The sequence below is a fragment of the Rhipicephalus microplus genome, chromosome 8 (assembly GCF_043290135.1).
Source record: "Rhipicephalus microplus isolate Deutch F79 chromosome 8, USDA_Rmic, whole genome shotgun sequence".
NCBI lineage: Eukaryota > Metazoa > Arthropoda > Arachnida > Ixodida > Ixodidae > Rhipicephalus > Rhipicephalus microplus.
In genome coordinates this window covers 44171031-44196052 of record NC_134707.1, presented here as the reverse complement: position 1 = coordinate 44196052, position 25022 = coordinate 44171031, and the positions used below count along the sequence as shown (strand labels likewise).

The window sequence follows — 25022 nt, the reverse complement described above, 5'->3', positions numbered from 1 at the left end:
TGTCTCTTCTTTTTAATTATTTCGTTCTCTACAAATGAATGCATAGTGATTGTGAGAGATTGTTTGAGCGACCGGGGAGATGGAGAATTATGTACCTCGTAGTTCATAAAATTGGGCAGTTGACATAATTTTGCAGGTATAACATGAGAACAGAAAACACGGGACCCGGTTGATTGGCGGAATATGGGAGAGGCTTTTGTTTTAGAGTGCGTGTACTTACGTTGCTAACAATGATAACAATTGATAACAATGCTGATGACAACGATACTGAATGAACGACAAGCTAAAACCCGACCCCTTCGTATTACTCACGTATGCACAGCTTTACTCATAGCAAACATAGTAGATACTTAGAGGCGAACGCCTCTTCAGCTATCTCCTGCTTTCGTGCAGTGTCTCTCACTTCATAGATAAGGCTAATGACAGGTAACCACTGCAGAATAACGTACTGACGTTTCTATAGAAATGTTTCATAACTTGAAGTGTCACGTTTCCATCCTAATACCGGAAACTCCTGCGCAATTTACCCATTCTTGCTTATTCTTTCCAAAAACGTCACACTGCTAGACCAGATGAAATACTTGAACGGGGAGTACATTTCTGCCCTGTTTTAGCGCTGGCTAACGGTGCGCGTAGATAGGTATTACGCAAAGATAGGCTTTCTTGCGATGCAGTTATTCTTTCAGTGGAGTAAGTGCTCCTGTTTTTCCGTTTATTGTTACTAAAGTCTCAGTGCTCTATAAACAGCACCGTGAATCAGAACCAAATAGATCAACTTTCGGTTCTTTAGGACAGGTCAAGTGCTGGCCTAGTCATATAAAAAAAACACTCTTAGAATGCATTCACTTGTGATGGCGCTTTTTTCTTCGACATAAAAAGAATGAACAAGGTTGGCATCTATGAGGACCACGCTAAAACGTGATCAGCTGCCGTTCATACCACGCTTTCATTTTGCTGCAATGCAAGGGGCGTCTGACCACTTCACCTACTATTGGAAACTCTCCTAAAGCTCTTCGTTTAGTCACAATTGCGATGTACACCATCCGCTTGTGTAATGTGCTGCGTGCACATATACAGCTTTACAATTTGTTAATGTTGTGTCTAATACTGTACGCGATTAATTATGTATGCAGCTTTAAACCACCTACTCATTGTAAATTTCCCGTGGTATGTCCCCTAGTCATAATCTAAGCGTCTGCCTAGCAATATTACATCTGCTATTTGGACCCTTGCCAACCTAAAAATCGGTAGCGTTTTCTTTCTGTTTGAAGCAACATCAAAAATTTGCATAGCTCCAGAATTAGATGCAAGGGCTCTTTATGGCAAAACAGCGCGGACAATAGGACAAAGAACGTACGTGACTGAGCGATCAGCATCATCCCATTTCTTTACTGTAAAGGAAGAACAAATACAGGCAGACGAACGAATATGAAAAGACAGGACCCATGTGCTACCAGCTGACCGGCGGCTAGCGTTACGAAAAGTTGGGCTAAGCGTTTTACAAAATACGGCAAAATCACATTTATGGCAAACGTAAACAAAAGGAAGAAATGGCGAAAAGGATGACATGGCGATCGTTAGGAAATTAAAAAAAAATATTTAAAACAATAAATTCCTAAATCTACAGATGCGAAGAACGAGGATCTAAAAAAAACCATTAAAATCAAATTGAAACAATGCAAAAAAAATGCAACCCCAAGTAATTATACAAAATTAAAAACCTAAATCACAAATCATGTGACAAGTTTACTTATCACAGGCTAGGCTTAATGTATCTTTTTCTTTTTTCGGAGAGTGTTAATAAGTGCGTACTAACACAAGCTGCTTGCCTTTTCCTAAGTTACTCCCATTTTTAGCTATATATGGGTCTTTCTATTTCCTTGGCCTTAAAACATCAACAAACAGGAAGTGTGTAGGTGCATCTAAAAATGGGAGCAGCTTCTCCAATACTGCGGAGCAAAATGTGGCACAGCTTGCAAGATCAGACCTAGAGGTACCATTCGCGCTCGTAGGTCTTATTTGGCAGCTTGGTGGCATTAGATAGTGCAGTCCTGCGCTTGGATTCCCACCAATTGAGCTCTTGAGCCCTGGTCCTATGTCTTTTTCAATAAAGTTGTTTTTATTATTGTTGGTCTTCTTCTCTTTCGTAGATTCAAGAAGGCCCAATCTCGACCCTTTCAATCATTTATGAACCGACCACCATATCTTCAGTCATTCATGGCGTTCTTTGCATTTGCTTACGTTCTCACCACATATTAAAAAGTCCTTAATGAAATAGATTGTCATGATGACCCACCAAGTCCCTCGATCGAGTTATGTGCATTTGCGCCTTTTCTTTGTATTTGTCAGCTAAACCTCATATGTATCTACTTTTTCAATCAAGAAATCAGTTGATAACATGTGCTGTGTCCTTTTGTAATTCCTCTAGGCCTATGTGCTGTTTCTCCACAATGTTCACGAACCAACACGCCCTCTTAAGAACGTTAATGGTTCGATACTCACTCCAACTCTTATCTCCTATTTATTTCGTCTATCAGAATGTGCAACGCGGATGTTTCATTCACAGTAAGAGGCACCGACCGGGTGTAATATTCTTCAGCGTGGCCTTGTTTAACTTGTTGTGTCAGAACAGTAAAAGAAAATCCAATACAGGTTTATTTGGTGCTTTCTACCCGAGCTTTTGGTGTATTTCACGTCACAATATCTTTATTCGTCAACAAGTTAGTGTTATAAAGTTGCGCATTTCTGGTGTGTTGGAATTTTTCATAACTTTCGTATTTCAATAATTTGTTTTTTGGACATGATGCTGTTTCTATTCATTCTGCCACATTTCATAAAATATTGTGTGCTTTCATGCGTATCACATCAGTTCTCTGACCAGTGAATTCGCATCATAAATTCTCCTGTAAAGCGTCTGGAAGACCTCGTGTGCACTAAAACTCAAAGTCGTAGCTCCTCCTGGGGGCCTAGTAGGTGGAGGTAGGAAAACTGAAGCGATGCATTTTTTTACACGCCGCAGAAAACAAGTTGAAAAAAATTCATTCTTTGCAACGATTTGGAACTTAAGTTTTCTACAAATACTGGCTCTAAGTTGGTTCAGCTCTCTATGATTTAGGGAAAGCACCCGAGCACTAAGATTCTATTTTAAATGTGCCAAAAGACCCGTAATTTCCAGTAGCCACATATTGTCTTCTATGGCATACAAAGGAAAGAGAATATACGAGAGAAAGAGAATGTGCAGATATTGCCGGTGGTCGAGGATACTCGTCAGAAAAAAAAGCATTTGACTGCGCGTGCGAAGTAGCATTTAATCAATGTGATCTAATAATGAGTGAGTGAATTTTTACGCAGTCAATGTTTTAGATAATATCAAGTCGCTGTTAACTGGTATTAACTTTGTAAAGTTGAGCTGTATCACGTACTCATGGTGCATCCCTGCTTTTCTGTACGTCGACGTTGCCCTATGTTCCAGCCACAGTTACTAATGTATGCTAAATACATAAACACTCGCTTCCTTGACATATATATGCCGAAACATGGAAAAATAAAAAAAATAATTCACTTCCCCAAAATTATTGCTTCTACGACCTCAGAAAACAGAATAAGTCTTTTATTAAAAACCTCTTTAGAACAATGGTTTGGAGACATCCACTTATTTCGACACACTGCGAACAAAAAACATTTGCGCCTAATACTGTCATACGAAAGTTCCTGCCCAACCAATAACTGCCGAACAATCGAAAAAATATCAGCAGCATCGAGAAATATTTCACTCTATTATACTTATATTTTTGGCGGTATGGCGCTCAGCAAGCGAAATGGTCATTTTGTGACTGCGATCACGTGGCTATTTGCAGCCCATTGATAACGTAGACCTACATGTGACGAGGATAGATCATCATAAAAACACTTAGGTGGTGCTACACTTTTTTACATAAAACAAACCCTAGTTACTTAGAAAAGATTCAGCGTCCTTCATTTAGGATACTGGGCATATAAGGGTTCAGAGAAGTATAAAACTTGAAAGAGCTCTGATATAAAAAATAAAATCCAAACATTCATCCTAAAACACCAGTTTAACATATGACAAGTCACCGCTTTAGCGACGAGATTAGAGAGAGAGACGTGAGATGGCGTCGAAGGCGGACGACGGGGCCGTGCCGATCTCACCACTTTATTCCACGCCTGAAGCGGAGCCGTGGGGTGTGTCCACGTCCAATACGCCCAGTGTGGTAGCTTGTTCTAATCCTCGAATAGCTCGAGCTAGCATCAGCTGCGCGAGAGGCGCGGCGCAGTGATCAAAAAATAGTTATGATGATGATGGCACTACATAACTCCAACAAGGGCCGGGCAGCATACGAAAAAAGAAAATCAGATTTCTCGTCTGAAAGGTTGAACATTTCTCTGACTTGCGCATAATTCTAATGTGTACACGGGTTTGTAAATTTCAGACACATCAAAAGGAGACTCGTTTTAGATACCAATTGTCTATTCATAACTTCCACCTAAGATACGTAGTATTGAAGACTTCGAGCTCCTTTTAAAAACTTCTTCTGCACCAAAATTTAGTAATGGATAATCTTCCTTCAGGTACACCACCTTGAGGTGTGAAAACAGTGGTGATACATTTCTCGAGCATCTGAAAAAAAATTGAAAATGAATGTTAAGTATTTAGCTCAAATAAAATTGTGACGGTACTCCCTAGAAAATAAAAATCTTGTGGCACACAATGCTTTAATGGAGTTTGTCCATTTTTTTTACTGGCATAAGCACCGTGACTTGCCAGCGAGAGAGCCTGAATCAGGGCCACGTGTTATTGTTTGTGTTTTAGCATGACAAGGTGGAGTGCTTTTGTGGCAGTCACTCAACACGTTATTTGCTCGAATACATGAGCGTATATCAGTTTTTCGTTGCTTTTTATCTTGACAAAATATTTTGTATGCAATATTTACCTCATTATTCGATCATTTCAGCTCCCATTCGGCACTGTTGAAATTGAATTAAAATGGTGAAAAAAATTCATTATTTTTACGGAGCCGTTTTTATGTGCAGGCTATTTTTTATAACAACTATTATATAACCGACATTATTACTAATAAACAAAGCGCATGACGCAGCATCTATACAGGAGAAGAAAATCGTGGTGGCTGCCACTGTGCGCTAGTTAGCCGGGTAACGTAGTTCACATGATCTTTTCGGTACCTCACATGACACCGATGGCAGTCGTATTTTTTCTTTGCCGAGGGGACTTATATTCATCTACGTTTAAAGTGTAGCTTGTCTCTACAACGTTTTACCGTGTGCTTTTAATAGTGACCGCTAAATGTGGAATGTTACATAATGAGTATTTTAACGTTTTACCGTGTGCTTCTAATAGTGACCGCTAAATGTGGAATGTTACATAATGAGTACTTTATTGAAATACTAATGCGTTCTTCGTAGTATTACATTTTCAAAAGCCCCAGGCGAAAAATTAGAGAATAATTGAGCCAAGTAATTTAAAATGGTAACAATAGAGAAATAAGATAAATCCTATTCATTTGCTTATCAGTCATCCCCGATAATGTGTACAATTCTTTCCTATTCGTGAACCATGCTGAAGAACGAGCAAAAATGTGCACCAATGCGACGTATTGAACATACCTCAACTCCCTGGTAGACAATGAATCCGAGGTTCACAATTTTTCCTCCTTCATGCTGCAGAGTTACAAAAACGCAAGAATAATGAACCCATAAATATGTCCACGAAATGTTGTAAACTGTAAACACGTCACACCTGCACCAGAGGGCGCGAATTGAATCTCACTTGTTTTGATCCGTTCAGTATCAATCAGGTCACGGACAGCTTTAGCGCCGCTCAAGTAGAACACGAGGCTGTTGAGGGCGTATAAGATATGCTCAATCGAAGTAGCGTCACTCTGTAAATAGCTGCGTTTCTGAAAGGTCAGTGGTCGCTATGCAAGGCGCTTCTAATACTTTGAATGCGGAAAGCGCCCAGCAGATCAGGTGCATGCTCTCTTCGTATCAATAAAAAGCGGAAATGAGCAAAAAACGTTTGTTGTGGTTTAACCTCACGAAATCACAATATTAGTTTGAGAAACGCCAAAGTGAAGAACATCTGCAATTTCGACCTTCCATGGGATTCTTTAAAGTGACTCTGAATTTACGCACATGGGCCTAGATCATTTTCAATGTAGGAAAAAAAATGCAAGAGGCGAAAATTTAAATGAGCTTCGCAGCTTATCACATTTCTTCCTAGAATTACACTCGCAATTTGCCTACTTAGTTTGAATGCACCGGTCGCCACTACTCCCTATCAACCGACGCGTGCTTAGAAATGCTTTCGCCCCGGTTTTCATTTCTCTTTCTCAGTGCTTCTAGGCTATGCCTTATTCTCCCTTCCTCTTCAGCATCACAGCTCTTTTCCTCTCACACACTTTCCTTTTCCACCATGCGCCTTCCTTTTTCATAAACTATACAAGGCAATAATATGCTTTAGTAGGGTGTTGAAACAAGCATCAAACACACAGCACCGCACGATTTTATTGTGTTATTTGGTATTTATTGATTATGGAGTGGCGCCACATGCTTTACAGGCATGCTGAGCCCCATTGCTCGACAAATATATCTTTTTCGAGAAGAAGAAATCAATGTGCGTAGTGTTGTTTGAGACTTTCCACCCTGTTCGGGGGTGGCTTGGACTTTTGGACGCTTGTGTGTTTTCCCCGGACTTTAAATATGTGTTGGACTGTGTGAAATTCTGCTGCACATGTGTGCATCAAAGCATAATGCCTTAACGAGAAATTGTATTGGAATAAATGACCATATTTGATTTTATAATTTTCAAGCATTACAAAACCCCGGAGTTTACGACCGTTTGCTTTTTGATCGAAGGCACCCGGATTTTGAAACCACCTCGTGAGATATTTTTTTGTGTGAGCGTTTTTCCCCTAGTTCTCTTCTTACGTTCTATAATTCTCTCCCCCTTTTTCTAGAAATAATGCAGGCCGGGAAATGGGGTTGTGTGTACGGATTCACCCAATCTTTGTGTCAGGTACCTAATATTGCAGGCGATGATTTTGGGAAATGTTACACATGTCATACGCTTTACGCCGAGGTACCAGTGCATCACAGTAAAAACAAAAAAAAACAGCGTTTGTTCGCCAGTGACCATGTCGGCGCTACCAGCTGATTGAGTGATAATTACACTGATAGCATTCCCCATAGAAAACTGCTAATATTATCTTGAGTGAGAATTCTGACCTCTTTTACATCAGACTTAATGCTGATACAATAAAAAAGTCATGCTTCCCTTCACACTACGTCCGAGATATTCGTGTGTAATTCGTCCAACACAACTGGAAGGATACCTAATCAGGTCTAAATGGTACATAATGAAGCCAGCCTTTCTTTCGTTGCGTAACCACGTTTTGGCGTCATAACAACTCAATCATAAACTCTGTTACCGCAGAGTTTTCCTCCATTTATTGAACATGATAGCGTTAAAGAGCTCGAATACATAATTTTATGGGTGGCTGTCCACTTCGTTGGTTATGAGCAAAGTCTCACAGTTTTATACAAAAAAAAACGAGACAAAAGTAAGTAGCAAAAGAATATATAAATGACCTGGGCAAGATGGAAGCGTGTAAAAATTGTTGTTTCAGCTACAATAACCTGCAACCTATGGATGCTGCTAGCTATACGATTCGTAATGCCTTTTGTGCTTCGAATGACAGCTTCTCGGAGGCATCCATCCTTGTTTTTTGAAGGCAACCAGCACTTCAATGAGAGGTCACGTGGTAATGAAAACGAAGAAAAGAACGTCTAGCCATTAACGATGAGACGCGTTGTTCGGTGAACTTATACCCAGTAAAAGAAGTAACCGCGGCGAATCTAGGGAGGACGCACCAGACCAGTGCCCTTCTTTCCCGAAACGTTTTACAGAAAAATGGTAAAATAACACAAGGGCCGATTAAAGCGACGCAAATGTTCTCTGCCGCCACCACCACCGATGTTCGTACTACTGTCGAGCGAAATAGAAAAAAAACTAATAAAAACTACCTAGAGCAAAAAGGGAATTGAACCAAGTCTTCTGCACGGTAGCCCAGAGCTCTGCCACTGAGCTACTCCGGTGCTTTGAAGTGCGTTGCAAAGTGACCCTATTCAGGCTTCATATCAGGTATGGAATTGCATTACCATGAGTAATATAACAGTTTGCAACAATAAAATAAAACTCTTTACAAAACAAAAAAACAGCAGGCCTGTCTAAAACAAGCAGCGCTGTCACAGCGAAAGCTGGAAAAGTGGTATTTGAGAGCCTTTTTTTAACACTATTTGGGTAGCTGCTGCAAACACTCTGGCAGGGTACCCACTACGTCAGTGATAAATATAGGTATAGATCCTAAACTTGTGGCTCACACCAACCATGGAGGATTGGCCTAGAATCGGGCAGCTTAACATAAACAAATATATATGTATATCTATATTAGCCAAATGAATATTAACAGAAATAATGAATTTTGTAAATTATTTTAGCAAAAGATATGAACGAATGAGTTACGACTGAAGGTGCAATAAAGGAAAGAAGGCATTCATTGTGTCTTCCTTTGTCATTCTTCGAAAAAGCGGGGTACTCGCTGCGTATACGTGTAAGGAACTCTGTGCACTTGTTTTAAGGGTGAAGCTGCCTATGCCGTGGGTCGTGCGCCAACGATGTAAGAGCAGAAATAGTAGTAGTAGTAGTAGTCCAGCCGTAGATGTAGCCACCTTTACGGCCGGACAAGAGGAGCAGCACGTGCGCATTCTTTTGAATTGAGGAGGAACCCCACGCAAGTTAATCATGAATGATAGGATAGTTGTTTCTGATGAAATGACTTACAGAGACGAGTACTGTTCACTTGATCTTCAATAAACTTGGCCTGAATTCGATCCTTACAAAAGGAAGGTGTATCAGAAGGATGCACTTTTAGCACTATCTGACCAGAAATGGTTGCCACGCTAAACTCGCTGGGCGTAACCTCCTTGGTTTTAGCAAGGTTTAGCGAGTTTTGGGCCACAGTGTCATGAATATAGGGAACTAGTATATAGCCATGAACTATAGGCGGTGAAAGGTAGCAAGTAGACACGAAGCGCGGGCTGTACGAAAGTGCGCAAGTGCTACCTCTCATTTATTCCTTGAAATGTCCGATGGAGGTCGGTACTCTATTATGGTCAATATACGATGAAAAGATGCGAGATGGAGGTACTTGGAGTGTTTACTAGATGGATGGACAGACAGATAGACAGATACATGGACGAACGCACGGATGAATGGATAGAAGGGTGGACGCATGGATAGATGGACGCATGGACAGACGCCTGTACAAACGCTGGGATGGACGCATATATGGACCCACAGACGAACGCATGCACGGACGCATGGACGCTTCGCCCCACTCATCATCATGCACTCCGTGAATATGATGTGATTTTTCGTTCTGTGGCGGACGGTAAGGAATAATTAGGCGGCCAGTAGCTTTCGTAATGCTCCAGAGTGAGTATGCTCCGCAGCTTATAGATAACAAGATCAAGCTTTTGTAAAGGGCCAGAGGTTTCTATGGCCCACTTCTTGCGCAATTCGTAATATTATACACCTGGTTGCCCCTTTGTTGTTCTAGATTGCTTTATTACTTTTGTAATGCGATTCCCTTCCAGCCAGTTTAAAAGGAGCTCCGAGCATCGGCATGGCTCAGTGCTAGAATACTGAGCTGGCACGCACGGGGCCAAAATTCGAATAACCTAATACTATTCCTATTTCATGCGATAGTGGTTACTGACACCGGCGGTTGCATACAACTATGGTGCGCACGCGTCTTCTGTTGTGATCTCATTACAGCTTTCGCTTTAGAAAGCCTTGTTCGTGTTCCTGTTCACCTATTTCTCGGCAGAAACTTGAGCGTTTTTATAAAATAGTATGCAGGTTTAGAATAACGGAGGTTATATAATGTAAAGACTACAGATTATTTCGGAAGTTTTTGTGCTTGACCTCTGGTGTAATTCTGGTGTAATTCTTCAACGTCGTCATCACAGCATCCACAAAGTGTCCTTAACGACTTACGTGTATGTACGGAGCACCACGCTTTTACGAAGGATAACGAACAGTGGCATGGCTGACGCTTTGCACTGCACCAAAAGTTTCCAAATTAATGGCTTAATGGGTACCAAGCGGGTTGGTGTAAAGAAAGCAACTTCGTAGTCATTCGTGCCACAATAGCAAAAGAAAGGGGTTCACTTTTTGGCCACATACCTTTGTCCTAGCTTGTGTTACAAGAACCCGCATTCCTGCTGTACTTTGTCGAGGCCTCATGTGCTCATAGACGTACCGTGCTAGGGCTTGATTCTCAAATCTGTTTGGATCTCTGTCTTCTATCCACCGACCGACTTCGAAGCTTCCTCTGATAAAGCTCAGCATCAATGTGATGAGCAGCACTGAAGTTTCAGCTGTAGCCATATCCTGGTATGAGAAACCCACAGTTGCCATAAGAATCAGGTTTCTGCATCCTGATGGGTGCGTCTCTTTATAGATGGTACTTTAGCGGAGACACACCGCGACATCCACAGCAAGTGCCCCCAACCTAAGAAAATGCCTCCCGAAATGCCAATGTTACCTTCTAGTTCCCATGATTTTCAAGTAAAACTGCCACGCCTCGTCCTCCCTCTTATCTTACACACCATGTTTATGCATCACGTTATTGTAACAGTTGCCTGCTTGAGTTTTATCCAATCCTACTTATTATCTTGATCTCATATGCCTGCACCAGGCGATTGTTTCAAGAATCCCTTGTGTTCTGCTTAGTGACTGCATTCTAAACATAGTGCACTGTTCTCTTGGTGGATCTCAAGTATATGCATCGAAAGTATTGTCATCGACACCTGCCTTATGAGGCCGTACACAAGAAGCCGTAAGCAGCTAAACGCCAGTCTTTTGGCACCTCTTGTTGTTTACATCAGTTGCGTTAGCTCATCATCGAAAATGCTTCCACTAAAACAGTCACAGATCAATCAGAAGTACGAATAAGTGAATTCGGTAACCAAAAATGTAATGGCATAGGCAAAATAGAAGCAGCTATTATTTGCTGCATGCTCCTCAAAAACAAAGGATGCCCAAGGATGAAAAAGTAAGGACGAACAAGTAAATACAAGTAAACATAGGGCGAACATGAACTGTCGAAGTTGTTCCTTCTACAAGCCCCTACTATGTCTCTTCTAGTTAGCAATTGAAATATTTCTCAAACGTGGCCGTGTCAGCTGATTGAGCTTTGTGTTTTCGACAGCTTGATTACAGATTTTGCGTTGAGAGAACGAGAGGTGCGAAACTCCTCTCAAGTGATAAACTTGCGAGCATGGCCGACCATGCGTAGTATGTCGAAGTCGGTGGCACAGATCCGAACTTAGGCGGTAGACTAGTAGGAATAGGAATAGGAGCAAAAAAAAAACTGGCTTAGGCACGTGAAATATAAGGGTATTTGCTTGGGCGAGTTGGAAGCCTTATGTTGTTACGTTATTGCACAGTGCTTAAGAGATGCACAGTTTAGATAAGGGACGTGATGACAGAAGGCAAACTTTAAACGGAGTTTGACTGAGTAAAGCCACGGCGTTCATTGTGTACGGGTGCCGACTCTTGTTCCTAAAATAAAACTTAATTTCGACTGTGTTCGGTTGGGACATCGTCTTGAGGCTGCCTTTTGTGAGAGCTACAAGACTATTTAGGAACACCGCATACAATACGCAGTTAGTTTGTGGGCGAGAACAATCTGGTAATGTGGTTGAATTCGTTTCTGTTCCCAGAAGGCACCCATCTGCTCCACTGGACAGGACGTTTAGAGTTCTTCAAAAATGGATGCAGCACTTGTTCCGCATTTGACGGTTAAGGATGTAGAGGTCTGGTTCCATCAGCGCTTATGCTTACACTAGAAACATTTTGTCAGAGCATTTTACATCACACGAAGAAGCATCTACTTAGGGCGAAGAATGTATGTTTGCAGCACGTATTGTGCCCTTGTTTTCCTAAGTGCAACATACAAACCTGCAGTTTTCAGTCGCAATGATAATGACAAACAATATTGTAGTCTGTTTCAATGGCTTGGCTAACTGAGTTGTTTCACAAACATGCAGATGTAGACAAGCTTGTAATTTTCCTCTCCTGGAGAGCCAGCTAGTCCACCAACGTTTTCGATTTCAATATTTTATTATCCATGGCAATATAAGAACAGAGCATATGTATTATTATAGTCGTATGGAAACTAATTATTTATTAAATTAGAAAAGTTATATAGTACAATCATTTTTACCGTACCCGTTGTATTCTAAGTAACGCAGAAGTATTCGCTTACAATTAGAAAGAAATATGCCGGTATAGGTAATAAAGTATTGCCTCATTCTTTGGTATCGTCTCTATTAACCTTTATTCATTTTTAAAGTGCCTTAAGAAAAATACTTTGCGGAGTTGAGTAGTGTGCGCACACACTCAAGGGTATGCGCAATTCTATCTGACAAGTGGGGGCATACGTGTGTGCACTGCGGGCAGAACAATGACGGAAACAATACAGATTAGCATGTAAGTCTTCGAAATCAACTGTGCTTGCATTTTACACTCTAAAGTGACAACATTGTTCTTTGATGCATTATCGAGTGTATTCTCGAATTGCAATCAATAGCAAAGCTAAAAACTGCTTTCCAGAAATTGGAGGCAAACGGTGGTATTGAACCATACTTGAGTCATGTTCCTGAGTCAAGTTCTGAGTTTCTGCACTAATTATTTGAGGTTTTGGACAAAATCTTAAGCGCACTTGTTTAGTTACCTCGGTTTAGCGCTGTTGTAGGAAACGTGCTACATACCACTCAGTGTAGATCGGCTCTTTCGAACAGCTTAGCGTAGTTCGACAATATGTTTTCAGTGTATTTTTATAGACGTGTCTCGGAACGGAAGTACAAGAATAGCTAAATTGATTGCTGCCCGAAGATATACAAGTATCGCATCTGCGTCTGGTAATGTGTACTGTGCGCAATTTCGACATATCTTATAGGTTGCTGTGCCGCAGCTACCCGGCATTGGCTAAGCGATCAACCAGGCCAATGTTGAACGCCGTGATGTCAACCGTCAGTGCCTGCACCAGAACTGAACTGCTGAATTATTTTCGTCGAGAGGAAGCACCTCAACCACACACGTGATCTCGTAGACTTTTCAACATGTGGCACGCGTCGTTGCTGAGGCACCGCTTATCTGCTACAGTACTATTTCGAAAAAACCAGCTGTGGTAGAACTAGCTATGTTGTTCACTACCTGCATGTAACTTTGATTCTGAGAGACTGGCGGGGCCATGTTCTACTATTTCGCAAAAGCATTTGTCAAAATACTTGAAGGGCATCTGCTACTAAAACGTGATTCGTTACATCTAAATGACAGCATCTTAACATCGAGCAAACTATTCCTAAAACAAAACTCTTTACAGCTTTTGCCAAAAATAAATGATCTGCTGCTAGTCACTTGCAATGATTACCTAACAATTTATGTCTTCTCTAAAATCTACATCTATCAAAATGATTGCAAATGTTTTTGTGAATTTTTTTTCGAGAAATCTCAAGCGTTCAATTTGCAAAAGCTTACACCAAGAGTGATGCAACATTTAAGGAATGTAACTGAGCTCTAAATACTGTATCTCTCTGCTTTCAGTGCCGTGAACAAGTACACACTTCGTTATACCAAAATTCTGCCGTGGAAGTTGAACATGTTCCTTCTTCTACCTATCTCACCCTTTGAATTTATTTAACCTCGGCAGCGCACATCCCTGGCATGATATCTCTCCACTAGCCAACACCACGATTGTGTCTTTATTACGTCAATTGCATTATGTTTCTCAAAACGCAAAACTATTGCTCTTCAATTTTTCATCAGGACGAAACTGAAAATTCACATCCACCAATTTTGACCCGCATCAAATATATTTTATGAACTAAATTCAACCATGAGTCACTTGGAAATCGAGCTGAAAGATCTACTCATTCGAAGAATTTATACAAGATTAGTAGATTGGCACGAATACCAAATTATGAAGCTGGTTACAAGCATGGCACTGCCGTACTGCAATTGTGAGTCTTTTTCACAAGGCTGTTTCAAAGCTTCCTCGAAAAGCCATATACACCATCTCCTTGCACGTTTTGTCTTTGTTCACTTTTTTCTGCAGCAAGAAATTGAAATGGTATTTCAAAAGACGCCACAGCCATGGCCTGTGTCTTAAAATTTGTCACCGCTTATTAGCGACTTAATGAAATAAGACGTGACTTCAGGTTTTTTCTATGTGCACCCACCTATTTATTGTTCCTTGAAAGTAATTTTCAAGAAGTGAAAATGAATTTATATATCATAGAATCTGGCTTCTAAAACCGTGAGATAAGACGCACAGCTCCACCATCAATGAACAGCATTCCATGCCCGGTGCGGGACCTCAAAGAGTCATCGACTATCCGGTCGGAAGTTCGCCGAAATTTTGGCGCTCATTGCGTTCGTATCGTCAAGACGCTGTCTGTCACCGCCGCACCCAGCGTTTGCTGGCTCAACAAGAGTCTTGTTTGAATGCCCCTATGGTGAAGAATAAAAAGCAGCGACTGATCAAGGTGTGGTAGTCGTCATTGACTGCTGACGGCAATAATAAGTTAACCAACTCGACAGTATTTCGGGGTGCTGTTTGCGAGACTACCAAGAGAAAAACGACCGGAAGAAGCAGTATTTGATAACAGTGCCTTAGTGCCTTAAACTATTTCATGATGTGAACAGCTGATACCTATACTTTTCTTTGAATGCATACCGAGATGCCACCTAATGACATTTGTCGTCGAACCCACACATCATACGAAGTGTCTGTGCTACGCATATAATTTCTGATTCTGCCCATCACTGTGTTAGGCGTAATTAATTGAAAATTTTCTCGCGTTATTATTTCTGTCTTTACCCATCTACTACTACGAATAAAGTGCGACGCTTGTACACTATTCCATTTAGCCACAACGCTGTGTGCATGGGAGCACCATACAATCATTAAAGAGGCCCTTTAACAATTGATAACAACTGTGATTGAGCACATGGGTTTATCAACCAACATGCGTGCTCAAATATGTTTTGTTGGTGTGGAGTCGTGTGAAAGGTGGAGCATTTTGTGAATGCACAGCAGCTCTGCGGGTCAGCAGTCGAACATCTTGACTACTAGACCACTTAGGTGGGCACGTGAACATACTGAGTAAATCAGGACCAGGTTGAATTTTTTTTTACACTATTACATGTCAAGATAGCCGAATGAACATATTAATGACGGAAAGAGTTCCAGCTGCTGCTGGGATGTTCTCCACGTTGCCCTCCCCCCTCGCAGTAAAACATTTTCGGCTATGGCACTGGTCGGCACCATAATTTAGTGACCCTCCTTCTCAGTCGAAGTCGGTAAACCGGAGGCAGCACAACTACAGTGATACATTTCTCAATCATCTGTTTAAAGAAGAAACAAATTATTGAGCGGTCAAAGCGATTGCGAAACCTCCATCGGCAAGCACAAAAAAGAACGGACGGAAAGTACTGGTGAACTTTTTTGCGCTACAAAACACGAAAAAGGGAGACGCCCTGCGCATGCGTCCGAAATATAATGTTCAAATGCGAGGATAAATATTATCCTAGTAAGGTTTATGCACTGAAACACGATGGCCCCATAAAATGAACTAGGAACGCTTCGTAGATTTCCCGGGCTGGACAATGAAAGTATCTGCGCAAAATACGCGCCTGTTCAGAATAAGTGTCAGCCATGTTCCTTAAAATAAATTATCAGTTTATTTCCAGTTTTAGCCTTCTGCTTAATGTTCTGCTCCTTCACATGTCATTGCTGCTTCAATAGGAGCGCACCGACTGTGGCATCAATCGCAATTTCTAAGAGGCACACATACTCTACAGACATTGTCATGGCCGCAACAATAAAACCTATGAAGATTTCAGCATTTATTTATTTGGGACATCATGGTGAGTTTACCACGTAACGTGCTATCCGATGAGGGTAAGAATTTTCGGAATAGTCAGGTTGCAATCAGTTAGCTTCGCTTTGTTCACCCTTTTGTTATTTGCATTTTCAAAGATGCTTTTAAATTAGCACCTATCAAAAAAACTCTCAAGTTTCAGTAAACTCTCGGTCTTCGCAGTCGTCAATTCTGCCAACAATATAGTGTATGGGGATGACTATGCATCCCCCCCACTAAAGTGAAAATAAGAAGCGGCTGCGCCCTTTCCCCTTTCCCACCCACACTCTTGTGCGTCGACCTATGCACGTGCACCGGATGAAACAGATAAGATGACGCCACCGTCTGAGCTCAATGGTAAAGCAGCAGAAGCGCTATGAGAAGGTGTGGTCTCCTCGAAAGGGCAGTTATTTTTTCGCCCATACAATTTTGTCTGGCACACATAATATTTACTATAAAACGTTATTCCTTGTACTTTATGTGTTTCATCGTCTATTGCGTCTCATTTACGTTAGTGTACTAAAAGTATTATTAAGCAATTACACGTTGTTGGGATATTCGGTTTGGGTTCATTTAGAAGCAGCAGATGCGGCTATTTTGCGCAAATAAACAATCATTTAAGCTCACTTCAACCCTTTCTTCGTTATTTCTTTGCAAAAATATTCGCATCTGTGGGCTTTAACTAAGCAATAATAAACCCTTCTAAGTCACCTATTTCCGTCAGTCATAAAATAATTTACTTTAAAACCAGGGCAACTTTGGGTCACAGTTATTAGGTGCATGCCTTGATGCCTAATGATAGGTCAGCCAAACGTAAAACAAAATGCCGTCAACGCATGACCAACAACAGCAGATAGCTAAAATTCCTTATGTCCTACACTTTGGCCTCACTCATAATAAGCCCTTATGGTGGTTTTGCGACGTAAACACTTTATATTATGTTTATATTGAAAAAATGTAGCACTTGCAAGGGTTCCGAAAAAGTGTCAAAGGAGTTACCTGAATTCGTAATTTGGGTGTAAATAGTTTTTTTATACCAGAGAAGGGCCGGAAAAATTGTTACTTATTGTAGATTTCATGTTTAAACAATGACAATCAAAATCTCTACGGAATTTGAGCGAGATTCAACGTTTATTTAGTGTCGTCTTTGCTTCGGAAAAAGAGGGTGTCTGAAATCAATGAATCAGTCTTACTTTCATTAACATAAGTAATTATTACAAACTGTCTAGACCGTTAGCCTATATTGGTTGTTTGTCGGTTGCTATCAGAGTACAAAACAGAATAACAGAACATTACAAACGCAGATTTTATGTTGACAGAAGAACAGGGTATTTCTGGGCCAACAGAGATTAGCACACCCCCGCCCCGGCTGCGTTTGCGGTCGGTGCGGAATAACTGATAATCGTGTAAGTTCGAGAGCATTTTGGCGTCAGTAACTTCATCTGTTAGCTAAGTTTCTGTTAGTACCAAAATATTACTGTTAGAAGACGCCACAACGTTCGACAGGAGTTGGCACTTTGGCATGAGACTACGAACATTAGTAAAAATAACAGAAAAAGAAAGTTCATTACGTGTTTGGATTTGTCAGTGGTGCGGTGGTAAAAAATAAAGCGTTTGCAAACCATTTACAAAGTTTTGAAACGGATCTGAAATTTACCTGATTTCTGCTTGGCGAACGCAACGAGATGACGGCGGGAAGTACGAACTGAGAAGGAATAATCATCGCCAATGCTGAAATCTCTTCCTTTCAACTTTTTGGCATTTGAGAGGGTGTTTTGTTAGGTTTTGTAGAATGTGAACCTGACAATTATCGGGTGACAACGATCATTGGTGTGGCGGCCGAGGCGATGCACTCGGTCAATTTCTTTCGGGTCAATTTTTATTTTCAAGTGTTCAAGACAGTGGTTAATGATAAGTTTTTCTGTTTCATTATTTGTTTCTTTGGCGTTAGTATCTGGAAGGTTATAGAAGATCAAGTTGTTGCGGCGTGACCGGTGTTCTGCGTCATCCAGCCGTTTTTCAAGTTCGGTAACCAAGTGCGTGGTTGCGGTAGTGTCGGCTTGAATTGCGGCAATGTCAGCTCGTATGGGCAAAATATTTTGGTAATGGCGTTCTAGTTCAGTCATACGCTTTCCTGGATCCGACAATGTTTTGTCGGTTGTGAGGAGTTGCTGCTTTACTTCTTCAAAATCGGATATTAGTTTGTTTTGCCCAGCGCTGATCTTTCCGAGTTCTGCGAGAATTTCGTTCATTTTCGGACCAGGGTTAGTTTCAACGTCACCAGATAACAACAGTACAGAGTAAACGGCATATAAACACTCGGCAATGATAGCGACAAGACACCGTGGGTCCGGCAGCTGGACTAGAAAGTAATCACTTGATTTTTTTGCGTAAAGACTGCTGTGCTTACTAACCTGCATTGTTGGGGGGAACGGGTAATTGAACGGCCTTGTGTCACAGCTGCCAAGCCTACAAGCTGACGCCGATGACCGTTCGCGATATATAGGTGCTCGTAGTGGTGATGTTGATTTCGATGGGGCTGTCCAAGGTGAAGTGGGGAAGGAGTAGTCTAGCGACGGCGCTGTCAACAGCGTCGGAGCGGTAGCGGATGGGGTCGGGACAGTGCCTTCTTCGCCATTGCCAGGCAGGAAGGGGCAGCTTGATGATGGGTCCAATGAAGGGATTGCCAGGCCGGGCATCAGCAGGCAAGCGACAGTTACAAGGAACACCTGCATTGTTGGGAGGAACGGGTAAGCGAACTGCATTGTGTCACAGCTGCCAAGCCCACAAGCTGACGCCGGTGACCATTCGCGATATATAGGTGCTCGGAGTGGTGATGCTGACTTCAATGGGGCTGTCCAAGGTGAAGTGGGGGAGGAGTAGTCTAGCCATGGAGCTGGCAACAGCGTCGGAGCGGTAGCAGAGGGGGGGGGGGGGCGGGACAGTGCCTGCTTCGCCATTGCCAGGCAGGAAGGTGCAGTTTGATGATGGGTCCAACGGAGTGATTGCCAGGCCGGGCATCAGCGGACGAGCGACCGTTACAAGGAACACCTGCATTGTTGCGAGGAACGGGTAAGCGAACTGCATTGTGTCCCAGCTGCCAAGCCCACCCACTAATGTCAGGGCCGCCTGGCCTGACATTAGGCGATGCGGGGCTGATGAATTGCTTAAAGGAAGTGGCTCAGCGGCGGCAATGTATCAGCAAGGCTGCTTCCGCGTGCCATGTTGTTCCTAATCTATGTCCTTGCCAGGGATGCCCGCAGAAGCAATTCTGTTGACAGCCACAGAGGATGCCATCTCGCTCACTTGTCAACATGCGGCACGCTTTCAGACACACTGACACCCAGCATGCTCCCAACCCGCTATGCTACCACTTCGACAAGACTACCCAAAATAATGGTTGCTTCAAAAAGGGCGAAAGGTCATTACACCGTTTCGCAGTCAACGTGTCTCGTTTACAGCGTCTTGAACAACCACGACACATCACTGGCTACCTTTTCCACAACTAAAGGGAGATCATCGCCAGCGTGAGATGTGTCTTTGCCGAAATGCTGCCTGTCACGTCATTGTGGAGCATGCACTGTATCTTCAGGTGGCACATGTGATCCCGGAATGGCGCGGAAGTTTTCAAAACATTGGGGTTTAGGGACAGTGGAGACAAAATATACTTCAAACGAGTAGAAATAATCATCAGGAGGCTAACTGATTGATGGCTACAATCAAGGCGTGAGTAAAATTCAATCCTTAAACACATAATGATATTACTTTACTTCATGACTTGGTGGCATGAGCCAACACCCGATCTAAAGGGCCCAGCCGGAGACATACATACATACATACATACATACATACATACATACATACATACATACATACATACATACATACATACATACATACATACATACATACATACATACATACATACATACATACGTCCGTACGTCCGTCAGTCCGTCCGTCCATCCATCCATTCATCCATCCATCCATCCATCCATCCATCCATCCATCCATCCATCCATCCATCCATCCATCCATCCATCCAACCATCCATCCATCCATCCATCCATCCATCCATCCACACTCCTCTTCTGGCTTCATGTTCCGGTGCGCAGTGACGAACACCAGGCATGGAAAGAACAAGAAGCGAAATCGTTGTGGCCCGAAATGGAGGTGGACTGTAGGTCCTCCTCCAGAAAACTAAAAAAAAATGGACTCTGACGCTGGAAGTGGCATTTCTGTTATTCGCTGCTTAAAGCAACTAAAACTAAATTATTCCTACAGCATTTGATCGCACCGCCTGCCAATCGAAACCTACAAGACAATTTCGCTGCAAGACGCACTACTGACACTAAGTAACAGAATCGGAGCTAGCCAGCGCAAACGTGATGCGATGTTGCAACCTAACCTTTTCGCAATTCGATGAACCACCGAGTTGCACAGGCTTATAAACGAGCATATTGAGGTGTAACCCTGAACATGCGTGCTACATGGTCGTATTTAGTTCAGAAGGTTCAACAGCGGATCATAGGAAGGTCTATCTAGGTTTCTGCAGACGAACACGAAGTCAGCACGCCCACTTTTATTTATAGTCAACTTAGTAGTAGTCACAAATCTTCGTTTTTTAGAAGAAGCGTTGCTGCACCTTCCTTGCTTTGTCGTTTGTTTTATATGGCCATGGGTCTAGATTTTATACAGCGCAAACGGCCGCTTAGGACCCAACGTATAGAGTTCCTGCTTGAGTCGCCTTCAGTGTGTGTCGTGTTTCGAACAGTCGAGAAAAAGGTGATAGATCCTCGTCGTCACAGCCGCATGAACGTGCTGACGAAGTTGCACACCTAATAAAATGTGGGAAATGCTTTGTGTAAGTAAAGCACTTATATGGGCTCTTTTAAACTCTAATTGTCGTTCCCCTTGGCTTAGGTGGCACCGTCAACTTGTTTACAAAAATACAAATCTATAACATGTCTCGGCGCACCTTATGTTCTGCTCGCGAATAAGAGCTCGCGGGCACTGGTGACGAATGCGGCGGAATCAGGGATTAAACGAGCCGGCCACGTCTGTAGCAAGGAGACAATACGCGCTAACATTACCCGAGTGTTAGGCCTACCTTTGATTGCCTCCCAGTCGGGAAGAAAACAGCCCGCCCATACTATGTTGGTCAAGGAAAATTGACGATGAACATATCACACTGTTTATGTTAGAAGTAGCAATTACTGTTTCATTGGGGTGTCGTGTCCAGCCAAATAGTATAATGCTTTCAAACTATCTTTGTCACCAATATGTCGCATTTGTGTGGTCATCTTCAAAATGTTCCGTATGCTGTCGGCTGATGTTGAATCGAACCAAGGGCCCAAGACCAGGTCTAAACCTGAACCCTTTCCTGCAGCTATTTCAACAATACAGACATTATAGGAGGGTCATATAGCCTTGTCAGTGCAGTTAGGCGATGCGATTGAAAAAATGACGGCTGCTGCGAACGAAAATGCTGTTTTAAACGATTGCATTGCCAAGCTTGAATCAGCGATTACATCAAGTTCTACAACTGTTACCACTACGGCTTAAAATGCCTTGCACCAAATTTGCGTCATTTCCCTGAAAAAATTTCCAGATGCATAGACAAATAAAACAGGCAGAGACGGTCCAACCTGTTTTTTTTTTCGAAATGAAGATAACTCCACCGAGAGCCGGGCAGCATATGAAAAAAGAATAATAGAATTCTCGTCTGTAAAGTTGAACATTTCTCAGACTTGCGCATAATTCGAATGTGCACACGGGTTTAGGAAATTCAGGCCCATCAAAAAGAGACTCCTTTTAGATATCCATTGTGTATTCATAACTTCCACCTAACATACGTAGCATTGAAGACTTCGAGCCCCTTTAAAAACTTCTTCTGCACCAAAATCTAGTAATGGATACTCTTCCTTCAGGTGCACCATCTTGGGGTGCGAAAACAGTGGTGATACATTTCTCGAGTACCTGCAAAAAAATTGAAAATCAATGTTACGTATTTAGCACAAATAAAATTGTGACAACGCTTCCTAGAAAAAAAAAAGCTTGTGGCACACAAAGCATTACAAGAGTGTGTCTATTTTTTTTCACTGGCATAAGGACTGTGATTTGCCAGAGAGAGAGCCTGAATCAGGGACACGTGTTACTGTTTGTAATTTAGCATGACAAGGTGGAGTGTTTTTGTGGCAGTCACTGAACACGTTATTTGCTCGAATACATGAGCATATCTCAATATTTCTTTTCCTTATATCTTGAAAAAATATTTGTATTCGATATTTATTTATTAGATCATTTCGGCTACCATTCGGCACTGTTCAAATTGAATTTGAATGGAGAAAAAATATCATTATTGTCACAGAGCATGCAGGCTATTCAAGCAGGCTATTTAACAACTACTATATAACCTACATTATCTTTAATAAACAAAGCGCATGACGCAGCGTCTATATAGCGAAAGAAAATCGTGGTGGCAGCCACTGTGCGCTAGTTATCCGGGTAACGTAGTTCACATTATCTTTTCGGTACCACACATGGCACCGAAGGTAGCCCTATTATCTCTTTGTCGAGGGGCCTTATATTCATCTACGTTTAAAATGTAGTTTGTATTTACAACTTCTTGCCCTGTGCTTCGAATAGTGAACACTGAATGAGGCATGTTACATAACGAGTGCCTTAATGAAATGCTAATGAGTGCTTCGTAGTATGGCATTTTGAAAAGCCCCAGGCGTACATATGACAGAATAATTCGGCCAAATAATTTTAAATAGTTATTAATAGAGAAACGAAATTAATCCTATTCATTTGCTTATCAGTCATCACCGATAACGTGAACAATTTATTCCTGTTAGTGAAGCATGCTAAAGAACGAGCCAAAATGTGCACCAGTGCGACGTATTGAACATACCTCAACTCCCTGGTAGACAATGCATCCGAGGATCACCAGTTTTCCTCCTGCACGCTGCACAGTTACAAAAATACAATAAAAATTTGCCCGTAAATACGTCCATGATTGTGAACTCTAAACACGTCACATCTGCACCTGAAGGCGCAGATTGAATCTTACTTGTTTGGAACAGTTTATTATCAGTCAGGTCACGGACAGCTTCGGCGCCGCTCAAGTTGAACGCAAGACTTGAGGGCGTACAAGGTATGCTCACTGGAAGTACCGTCACTCTGTAGATAGCTGTGTTTCTGAGCAGACAGTGGTCCTATACAATGCTATTCATAAAGGTTTAGCGCATAAAGCGCCCCAGCAGATTAGTGTGCATGGTCTGTTTGTATCAATAAAAAACGAAAATTAGCAATAAGTTATTGCTGTGGTTTAACATCACATAATCACTATAGGAATTTGAGAGACGCCAAAGTGAAGGGCTTCTGCAATTTCGACCTCCCACGGGGCTGTTTAAAGTGCCCCTGAATCTAGGCTTATTGGCCTCAATCATTTTCGATGTGGCAAAAAATGTAAGAGTCAAAAACTTAAATAAGCTTCGCAGCTTACCACCTTACTTCCGCGAACGTACAATGGAAATTTGCCTACGTAGTTGAAAAGCGCCGGTCGCCACTACTCCCTGTCAACCAACGCGTGTTTCGAGATGTTTCTGCCCCCATTTTTTATTTTTCTCTTTCTCAGTGCTTCTAGGCTATGCTTTATTCTCACTTTCTCTCCACCATCACAGCTCTTCTTCTCACGCACACTTTCTTTTTCCACCACCTTCCTACTCTCTAATACAAGGCGATAATATGCGTCAGTAGGATGTCGAAAGAAGCATCAAATACCCAGTGCCACATGATTTTATAATGTTATTAGCAATTTATTCATTATGGAGTGGCGCCACATGCTTTACAGGCATGCTGAGCCCTATTGCTCGACAAATATATCTTTTTCGAGAAGAACAAATCAATGTGCGTAGTCTTGTTCGATACATCCGACCCTGTTCGGGGAGGGCTTGGACTTTGAGACGCTTGTGCGTTTTCACCGGACATCAAAGATGTGTCGGACTGTGTGAAACTCTGTTTGACACGTGTGTGCATTTAAGAATAATGCCTAAACGACAAATAGTATTGGAATATGTGACGATATTTGCTTCTATTATTTTCATGCACTAAAAAGGTTGTAGATAACCCGGAGTTTACGACCATTTGCTTTTGGATCGAAGGCACGCGGAATCTGAAACCACGGTGTAAAATATTTTTTTTAGAGAGCGTTTTTTTCCCTAGTTTTCTTCTTATATTCTCTATTTCTCTCTCTCTTTTCCGAGAAATAATGAAGGCCGGGCTATAGAAGTGTGCGTACAGATTCACCCAACCTTTGTGTCGGGTACCTGTTATTTCAGGCGATGATTTTGGGAAACGTTACACATGTCATACGCTTTACGCCGAGGTACAAGTGCATCACAATGAAAAAAAGAAAAAGACAGCGCTTGTTCCCCAGCGACCATGTCGGTGCTACCAGCTGATTAAGTGATAATTCCACTGATATAACTGCCCTTACAGTATTGCTAATAATTTCATGAGTGAGAATTCTGACCTTTTTACATTAAACTAAAAGCTAATACTATAAATTGTCATGCTTACCTTCACGCTACGTCCGAGATATTTATGTGTAGTTCGTCATACTTAACTGGAAAGATACGTAATCAGGTCTAAATGGTATCTAATAGAGCGAGCCTTTCTTTCGTTGCGTAACCACGTTTTGGCGTCATAACAATCCAATCTGAAACTCTGTTACCGAAGAATTTTCCCCCATTTATTCAACAAGTTAGCATTAAGGAGCTCTAATCACATAATTTTTTGGGTGACTGTCTATTCGTTGGTTATGTGCAAAGTCTCATCGTTTTATAGGAAAAAAAAATCGAGACACAAGTAGGTAGCAAAAGAATAAATAAATGAACTGGGCAAGATGAAAGCGTGTAAAAATGGTTGTTTCAGCTTCAGTAACCTGAAACCTAGAGGTGCTGTTAGCTAGACGATTCATAATGCCC

At 41.9% G+C, this 25022-nt stretch overlaps 1 protein-coding gene across 2 annotated transcripts in view; it reads right to left on the bottom strand.

Moving 5' to 3' along the window:
- The window catches only part of LOC142768980 (uncharacterized), a 112919-nt gene extending 100010 nt beyond the window's left edge, over positions 1 to 12909 (bottom strand). Inside the window, exons 1-4 of one of the 2 annotated variants that reach the window (XM_075871655.1) lie at positions 12877 to 12908; positions 10286 to 10492; positions 5644 to 5697; positions 4493 to 4639 (exon numbers count right to left, since the gene is read on the bottom strand). In XM_075871655.1, the coding sequence (XP_075727770.1) occupies positions 4541 to 4639; positions 5644 to 5697; positions 10286 to 10489 (357 nt within the window). In that variant the 5' untranslated portion in view covers positions 10490 to 10492; positions 12877 to 12908 and the 3' untranslated portion in view covers positions 4493 to 4540. Of the gene's footprint in view, positions 1 to 4492; positions 4640 to 5643; positions 5698 to 10285; positions 10493 to 12876 lie in introns of those variants that run through there. The other variant, XM_075871653.1, reaches the window with a different exon arrangement.
- Between the last annotated feature and the right edge of the window lie 12113 nt (positions 12910 to 25022).